Genomic DNA, 8,772 nt, shown 5'->3' with positions numbered 1-8,772 from the left:
TTGATTGTCTTTTGTACTTTTGAGCTTTTTGGTCGTTTGCGTCTTCAATTCGTCGAATCTGTCTTTTGTCTTCACCTTTTATTATTTAAACGAATATCACTTGTAAATAGAACAATTGCAACTAAAAGCTTGTCTTTCTTGAGGAATAATGCTATGAAATATATGTTCGTTTTTAGCATTATCAGCCTTCTCCTTACCCTTCTTCGATTTTGAGGCCGATGTTTTTACTACCCTTTTAGAAGTTAATTCACCTGTTCGGTCATAAGAAGTTGTGCACGTATCCCTACCATGACCCGGTTCTTTGCAACGAGTGCAAGTTCTTACGGTTTTTTCAGTATCTTCACCCTTCGACGGAATACGTTTTGTACTTTTAGGGCATCCAGGGGCTCTTTTCTCCTTAATGGGAGGGTTTACAATTTGTAAATGCCGGGCGACGGATACGACCATTCTGACCGATGGGGCAAAGGAAGGATGTGTTCCAAATACGTATTTATATAAGTTTGAGTTGTGAACCAGTGTGATACAAATTGAGTAACATCCTCCACGCCGAAAAGTCGTGCTGCTGCAATAACATGACCACAAGGTATCCCCGATAACTGCCACTGCCCACATGAACATACTTTATCGTCGAGATTAACCATTCCATTTTTTCTGCCATCTCGCACTTCTATTAGATTGTTTGTCGATGGAATTGCTTGCCATCTTCTAGATTTTCTCGTCCTCTTGCCTAGTTTACGTTCAGCATATGGGGTAACCTTTGAAGTAAGACTAACCGACTGGTTGCGATGTTTGAAATACCAATCTTGTACTGAAGCGCGAAAAAACTCAAACAACATGCAAACATGTAGTTTTCGAGCATGTTTGGATAGTGCGTTAACAGACTCTACACTGTTGCTAGTAAGGTATGAATACCTAACAGGTTCAGCTCTACTTCTGGACCATTTGTGGAAACCAACTTGTTCTAAATAATTGTAAGACGCTCTCAATCTTCTTCGAAATACACTAAGATGATCCTCAAAATCCGACACATTGTAAGCTTTCACCATTTTCCAATAATGCCATTCAAAATATTTGAATTTGTTAGATTTAGTCTTGATGCTTCCAAACAAATGACGTGCGCAAAAACAGTGAAAGGCTTCAGGAAACATAGTTGAAACACCATGTGCTATTGAAGCAGCACGATCAGAAATAAAAGTAAGCTCTGAAATACAATCACTCATACCACAACTCATTAAATGATCTCTTAGGTTGCCTAAGAACCATGACCAAACCTCGTTTGTCTCGCAGCCACCAATTCCATAGGCCAATGGCAGAATTCCATTATTGGCATTGATGTTATGCGAGGTGTATATAAAATAGTTTATATTTTACTAGGAAAAACTATTAAATACGATACAATTTTACACAAGATATTTATTTATTTATAGAATGGATATACTTAAACCTTGCTACAACACTTATAGGCAGTGTACCTAATCGTACAGTAGTGTAGTTTTTAGTAAGTCCGGTTCGTTCCACAGGGAAATCTTTAAACAAAGCTCAACGCTATATTAGTTTACTTTTATTAAAAATACAAACATATATATAAGTAATATTATTATTATAAAGGGGGGTTTTTACTGTTTAATGACCGGTTTGTCGATTTTAAAACTTTAGTTGCAGTTAAAACCTAATGTAAAATATAAAATAAATACAAGACTTAAATTAAAGCGTAAAGTAAATAACGATAATGAAATTGCGAATAATAAAAGTGCGATAAAATAAAATTGCGATAATTAAAAAGTACGATAATTAAAAGTGCGATTAAATAACAATAAATAAAAGTGCGATAATTAGAAGTGCAATTAAATATAAAATAAAGGAAATTAAATATGAAATAAAAGAATTATGCTTATTTAAACTTCCGTAATCATGATGTTCGACGTGTTGATTTTAGTTTTATGCCCATGGGTTAATTGTCCTTTGTCCTGGATTATTTAATATGTCCGTCTGGTTTTTGTCCATAACAGTCCATCAGTCATAAATATAAAGTGCGAGTGTCCTCATCAAATTATTCTTATACCCGAAGTTAAATATTCCAACTAATTGGGGATTCGAATTGTAACAAGGTTTTAATACTTTGTTTAATGAATACACCAGGTTATCGACTGCGTGTAAACCAAGGTTTTACTACTTTGTTAACAATTACACCAATTACCCTTGAATGTAATTTCACCCCTGTTTTAATTATTCTAGTGGCTATTAATCCATTCCCGTGTCCGGTTAAATGAACGATTATTCGTACATATAAATACCCCGCCCATCGTGTCCGATTGAGTGTATATGGTAATTTATAGGGACGCCCAATTGTAAATCTTTATATTAACATTAACAAACTTTCATTTAGTTAAACAAATATAAAGCCCATTAATAGCCCATAGTCTAATTTCCACAAGTGTCGTTCTTTTGTCCAAACCCCAATTATGGTACAAAGCCCAATTACCCAATTTTAGTAATTAGCCCAACATCATGATTACTTCGTTTTAAATAAGCATAATAATAACTTAGCTACGAGACATTAATGTAAAAAGGTTGAACATAACTTACAATGATTAAAAATAGCGTAGCGTTACACGGACAGAATTTCGACTTACACCCTTACAACATTCGCTAACATACCCTTATTATTAGAATTATAATTAAAATTAAAATATAAATTATAAATATAAATATAAGTTTTACGTATGAATGAGGAAGAAAAAGATATTGATATTTTGATCAGAATTCGGTTTGCTTTATAGGCAGAGTTGAAATTTGGGGCTCCGCGACTCGCGGCAAAAGCCTCTTCAAACTCCGCGAGTCGCGGAGAATGTATTTACAGCTCACACCCTTGGAGTTTCTCTGCCGACAGTTTTATAATATATATATAATATATATATATAATTAATATAATTAATTATATATTATATTATATTTATATACATAGTTAACTTGTAATTTTTAGTCCGTTGCGTCGAGCGTTAAGAGTTGACTCTGGTCTTGGTTCCGGATTTTCGAACGTCCTTGCGTACAATTTTATATTTTGTACTTTGCGTTTTGAATCTTGTACTCTTGTAATTTTGAGACGTTTCTTATCAATAATTGGAACCTTTTTGATTGTCTTTTGTACTTTTGAGCTTTTTGGTCGTTTGCGTCTTCAATTCGTCGAATCTGTCTTTTGTCTTCACCTTTTATTATTTAAACGAATATCACTTGTAAATAGAACAATTGCAACTAAAAGCTTGTCTTTCTTGAGGAATAATGCTATGAAATATATGTTCGTTTTTAGCATTATCAAATATTCCCACACTTGAGCGTTGCTTGTCCTCAAGCAATATTGTCTTGAAATACTAGAATCACTTCTTTATTCTTCACACTTTGTACATCAGTGATTTCTATACGGCGGTATAAACAATGGTAGTAACGATATGGTTTACAGTCCCACATGACTATAAAAATTTAGATCCATTAAGGAAATTGGATCTTTATGAAAACATTTGATCTTTTGAAATCTAGTTTTTACCCTAGATAAGTTTTCCGGAATAACCCTTTACCGGTGTTTGCAAAATATTTTTGTGGGTTTGGTGGGTTTCAGATTTGAAAATTTTAGCTCAAAACTTGCGGTTTTGTGTCACCCACTTGCTAACCTTGTATTTGGAAAGCAACACTTCCAGTTTACTTGTCCCGTATATTACCTTTCGGTAAACTACCGTCCGGTTGTAAAGGAAAGCGTTGAACAAGCAACTGTTAAGGCAATGTCCCGTGACATGCTTTTAATTATGGTCTATAACGTGTCGGACGCAATTACTATCCTTGGTAGGAGCAATAGTAAAGCTCACCCTTATAATTTTTTCGGTCTGGCACAAGGTCCTGTCTTTGACCACTATGCAACCACCGTTCTTACGGTTGACACCCGATTTGGTTCAGGTGACCTAATGAATTCCAGGTGAATTCCTAGGATTTTACGTTCAATGGTAATGAACGCATTGAAAATAGGGTTTTCAGAAAACAAATTGGTTTGTAATTTTGATCAAAATATTTTCTCGTTTAAGCTCGAGTTTAGATATCATTGAATTCCATGAGTTTGAATTCTCAATCTTTAAGGTCAATCTCTAGGATTGAGTAATATCAGTCTTAAAAGCTGATTTTTAATCTTTAAGGAGATTATCCTTTCTGGGGATCTGATTCATTAGTCTTATCCAGCTAATTTGCATGGTGCCCCCCATTGTACGAGATAAATCCTTCTCATGGTTAGGATAAATCTGACCACTTGGCGACCCTGTTTAATGCTGAGGTCTGTGGATTTCCTGCTGATTTTAGTGATGACTTTTCTAGATTTTTCGTCAACCTACAGCTGGTCTGGACGACAACTTCATGACCTAAATCAAGAAGCGCGTTTCTTTTTCGGAAGACTTTACTTCCTTTTAATGATGGAATTGATTCATCATGTAGATCCATCTCTTCTTTTCTTTCATCGGGTAAAATAGTTTAGTTTAGTTCAAAGCAAAAGTATTTTCAGTTATTTGTTACAGATATATGTGACATATGTTTAAAATAACTTGGTAAATTTTCCCACACTTGGCTTTTATTTTCCTTTGTATCGTCCTTTATTCCATTTTAAATGAATTTTAACATTTTAGTTTGTTTCTCAATTTATGTCCTTTCCGAGGTAACAATAATTTCGGTGTTAAAACCTAGTTTTATCGTTCATAAATATGTATAAACATGATTTTGAATTCATTTAATTGAAAATTTTGAAAAATTTTACTAGAATTGGGTAGTCAGTATATAAGACTAGGGCTGTTCTTTTTTATCAGAGAGCACTAGATTCTAATACAACTACTGCTTTACTAGTATTTTTAATGGTAACCAAGTGTATAAAGTAAAAAATTTTAAAATCCGAAAGAATTTAACCCCTTCCCACACTTAAGATCTTGCAATGCCCTCATTTGCAAGAAATTAGTAACAATTTAAATTATTGAGGGTGATTTGTGTGAAAATGATTAAATTTTTACCAAAGTTTCCAAATATATTGGCGTTTGTTTGCTGAATGATAAATGGTGCACATCATTTGTTCATTCCGTCTTGTTGTTATTTCACATATATTTTGCATCTTGTCGTCAAAATTAGTTGCTTTTGCTGAACTTAATGCCAGTCTTTGAAAATGCGTTGTTTTACCCTGTTGTGTACATAAGATAAACTGCAAACATATATACATATTTTTGAAGTTTGGTATATTACCCCACATTCAAAAATTATTAAAGTCTAAGAATAAAAGTTAGATAATTATAAAAATGATTACAATATTAACAAAAATATTAAATTTATCAATAATTACAAATTACAAAATAATAAAAAATAATAAGTAAACTAAGGATGATATTGGTACCAATAGGGGTTCCAGGCATAACCATAAGTGCTATAGAATGCTTCGGCAGGGTCATACGTAGGATATGGTGGCTGCATCTCTATCGACCAAGGAGGGAAGATGGGTTTCGGTGTAGGAATATAGTGTCTACCTATATGTTGGCAATGAGCTATGATCTGGTTCTGATGAACTTGCCAATCTTCAAATGCTCTCTGTCTAGCATTTTCGTATTCCTGAGAAGCTATAAACCTATGCATTTCTTGCATCTCATTCCCCCCTCCTACATTACCTTGTTGCTGGTTTCTCTCCACCTGTGGATGTCTACCATGGTATCGTACTGCGGCGTTATTTCGCCTCTTCAAAACTTTCGCACCATGGTATACATTTAAACCTATAGTATCGCGGGGTTCCGGCTCTTCTAGTAATAATCCCCCCGACTTATATCCACACCGAGATATTCACCAATCAAAGTAATAAAAATACCACCTCCTATTATGCTATGTGGTCGCATCCCCCGAACCATAGCTGATAAATAATAACCCACACAATATGGTATACTTACAGCGCTTTGTGGGTCTCGAATACACATATGGTAAAACAAATCCTGTTCATTTACTTTTTCTTTGTTCTTACCCCTTTGTGTAATCGAATTAGCTAAAAACCTATGTATCACTCTTAATTCGGCTCTATCTATATCCAAATAAGAGTAATTTCCCCCTTTGAAACGGTGATGGCTTGTCATTTGACTCCACACACCGTGTGTATCAAAATTCTCATCTATCTTTCTACCGTTTAGTATCAATCCTCTACAATCGGCAGACGCTAACTCCTCAGGCGTATATATACGTAAAGCCTGAGCCATGTCCAGTAAAGACATGTGGCGCATCGAACCGCCTAACAAAAATCTAATAAAAGAACGATCGGTTAAACTAGCTACCCGATCATTCAACTCTATACTACATAACAATTCTTCACACCATACTTTATATACAGGTCTACGTATGGTGAATAAACATATCCAGTCATTAAAAGAAGAATTACCATACCTCTGTACAAGTAATTCCCTAATTGGCCCGGCCAATTCTACAGCTTCTAAGGGTCCCCATTCTATGACCCTCGGTACCTCAACAACCTTAGGATGAAGAGTATGCAAACCCCGTTGATATTTTGGATAATCTATCCAAAGTCTGTCAAATCTCAGGTTCGGGTGCAACTCTTCCAAGTGCATATCGGAAAAGGTCATGACTGGATGAGGTACATCCTGCTTGTAGTAGTTATCCACCTCCTGTTGTTCCAAATTCTCAGCAGGAGCATTGCGGGCTTGGGATGAAGATTCACCCCTTTCATTCTGCAAAACACATCAAACACAATTTTTGTGCATCCAAATATGCATTAGTGTCAGCAAAATCATCAATCAAAATAATTACAATGACATTATCAATTTATATCAAACTTAAGCTCATTTTCACATTTTTATCAAATCTACACTTTTTCAAATAAGCATATACGAAAATGTTCGCCAAGTTCATAAGCATTCAACTCAAATAACATGTCAAAATAATCATTACTAGCAATTAAACAAGTCTCAAATGGCATTATCTTTCAAAAATCAAGTTCATGAATTTTAGACTTGAAAAAATCCACTTTAATTCTCAAAATCATGTTTAGGCTCAAAGTTTGGATCATTTAACTACCTAGACATGTTACACTACTTAATTTAGCAACAATTCATGACAAAAATCGGCCATAACCTGTTTATATCAAAAAGCCCCAAATTTGCTCAAGAACACAAACCCTAGATTATTCAAAATTTGAAGTTTAAGGCTTCTAATCATGTTAAACAGCATCAATCTAGGTTATACAAGCATAATACATAAACAATTTAAGTCTAATTACACTAAAAAGCATCAAAATCAAATTGGGGAAAAAATAGCTCAAGAACATCAAATTTCGAATTAAATGGTGTTTAGGTGTAGAAATTTACCGTTTTTCTTGAGTAATTCTTAGATAGCATCCTTCTCAACATGATTTTAGCAAAAAATTTGGTGATTAACGGTTAAAAATTGGGATTTTTGGGGGTGTTTTTCGGGTTTTTCGCAGCTATTTCGCAGCAGTTTTTGAGTTGTGGAGTTGTGTGTCCATAAACTGATCGTTCAGCTCTTTTATTTTTTTTTTCTGATTTTCGGTCCCTCCGTGAGTCGCGGAGATTTACCTTTCAAACTCCGCGAGTCGCGGAGTTTGCTCTTTTTTTTTTTTTTTTTTTTTATAATCTTTAACTTATAAAACAATTAAGTATTTAATAATGATAATAGAAGTTCTCGTCCCTCCCTCGGGTAAAGCAATTTCGGTTCAAAGACCTAGTCTTCAACTTACGACGAATTTTAAAAATCATATTCTTAACTTAATGAGATAAAGTAAATTTTTGTTTTTAAATTCACACAACTTAAATATAAAGTTCAAAATTAATATTAAAAATTCACACCAAACTTAAAATTTAAAATGCAAAAAATTAAAAATTCACACCAAACTTAATTTAAAAATTCATATTATAAATTCACACCAAACTTATATTAATTTTTCAAATAATTACAATTTTAAATATATTGTTTTTACAAAGTTTACAATATTAATTTAAGATTTATATATTAATTTTAAAAACATGGTAAAAATAAAATTAAAAATCTTTTTGTCTTTTTATCCCACTTTAATCAATCAAATATTATCAAAAATATGCGCCCCTCTTTTCGGTAAAGTAATTTCGGTTCCAAGACCTAATTTAACTCATGATGAATTTTTGAAATATTTTGGGTTGATTGTTTAAAGATATTTATACCTTAAGAATAAACGTTAAATTTCGCAGTGATGTAATAAATTTTTGAATGATATCAATAATTTCGGTCGCCAAACCTAATTTTATTTAATACCAATTTAATACTTTTTAGCGAACAAATTAGCGTTTATTATCAAAAGGTTAAAAATAAAAATAAAAATAAAAACTGTACAGACATACCTGTGAAATAGATTTCTTAGTTATATGATCTATCCCATTCATAAGATAGTCGGTTTAATTGGTTTTCCATGGCTACATAGGCGTAACCTCGAGCATTCAGTGTCTTTTCTTCTAAACATATGAACGGTCCGTCTCTGCATAAAGTAACAAATTTGGTATTTGAATAGGTTTGATTATTGGAACATTTACCTCCATGTGACCATTTTCCGCATTTGTGACATCTTTCTAGGTGTCGTGCTCTTCTTTTCGCTGCGGATTTCGATTTTCCTTTACCAAATTGTAACTTATTATCTTCGCATCTGGATTCTTTTCTAACTCCGTCCATTCTTTCTCTGATTACTGATACTATTTCACTCGGGAGTATGTCATTATTACG

At 33.5% G+C, this 8,772-nt stretch overlaps 1 protein-coding gene across 1 annotated transcript; it reads right to left on the bottom strand.

The window, feature by feature from the left end:
- Window positions 1-242: 242 nt before the first annotated feature.
- LOC139854163 (uncharacterized) lies at window positions 243-1,321 on the bottom strand. The gene is made up of 3 exons (XM_071843485.1): window positions 1,261-1,321; window positions 525-1,201; window positions 243-251 (listed from the first exon to the last, which is right to left on the bottom strand). The coding sequence occupies exons 1-3, from the start codon at window positions 1,319-1,321 to the stop codon at window positions 243-245; spliced, it is 747 nt and encodes a 248-aa protein (XP_071699586.1).
- Between the last annotated feature and the right edge of the window lie 7,451 nt (window positions 1,322-8,772).

This window comes from Rutidosis leptorrhynchoides, chromosome 6 (genome assembly GCF_046630445.1).
Source record: "Rutidosis leptorrhynchoides isolate AG116_Rl617_1_P2 chromosome 6, CSIRO_AGI_Rlap_v1, whole genome shotgun sequence".
Taxonomy (NCBI): Eukaryota; Viridiplantae; Streptophyta; class Magnoliopsida; order Asterales; family Asteraceae; genus Rutidosis; species Rutidosis leptorrhynchoides.
Note: the sequence above shows the minus strand (reverse complement) of the source record. Positions and strands in the feature narration are given on the sequence as shown.

Bases quoted from the DNA above. Each gene is read 5' to 3' on its own strand.
- LOC139854163 (XM_071843485.1), bottom strand. From the start codon at position 1,321: ATGGAATTCTGCCATTGGCCTATGGAATTGGTGGCTGCGAGACAAACG. The intron at 1,202-1,260 runs GTTCTTAGGCAA...ATTGTATTTCAG, and splicing joins ACAAACGAGGTTTGGTCATG to AGCTTACTTTTATTTCTGAT.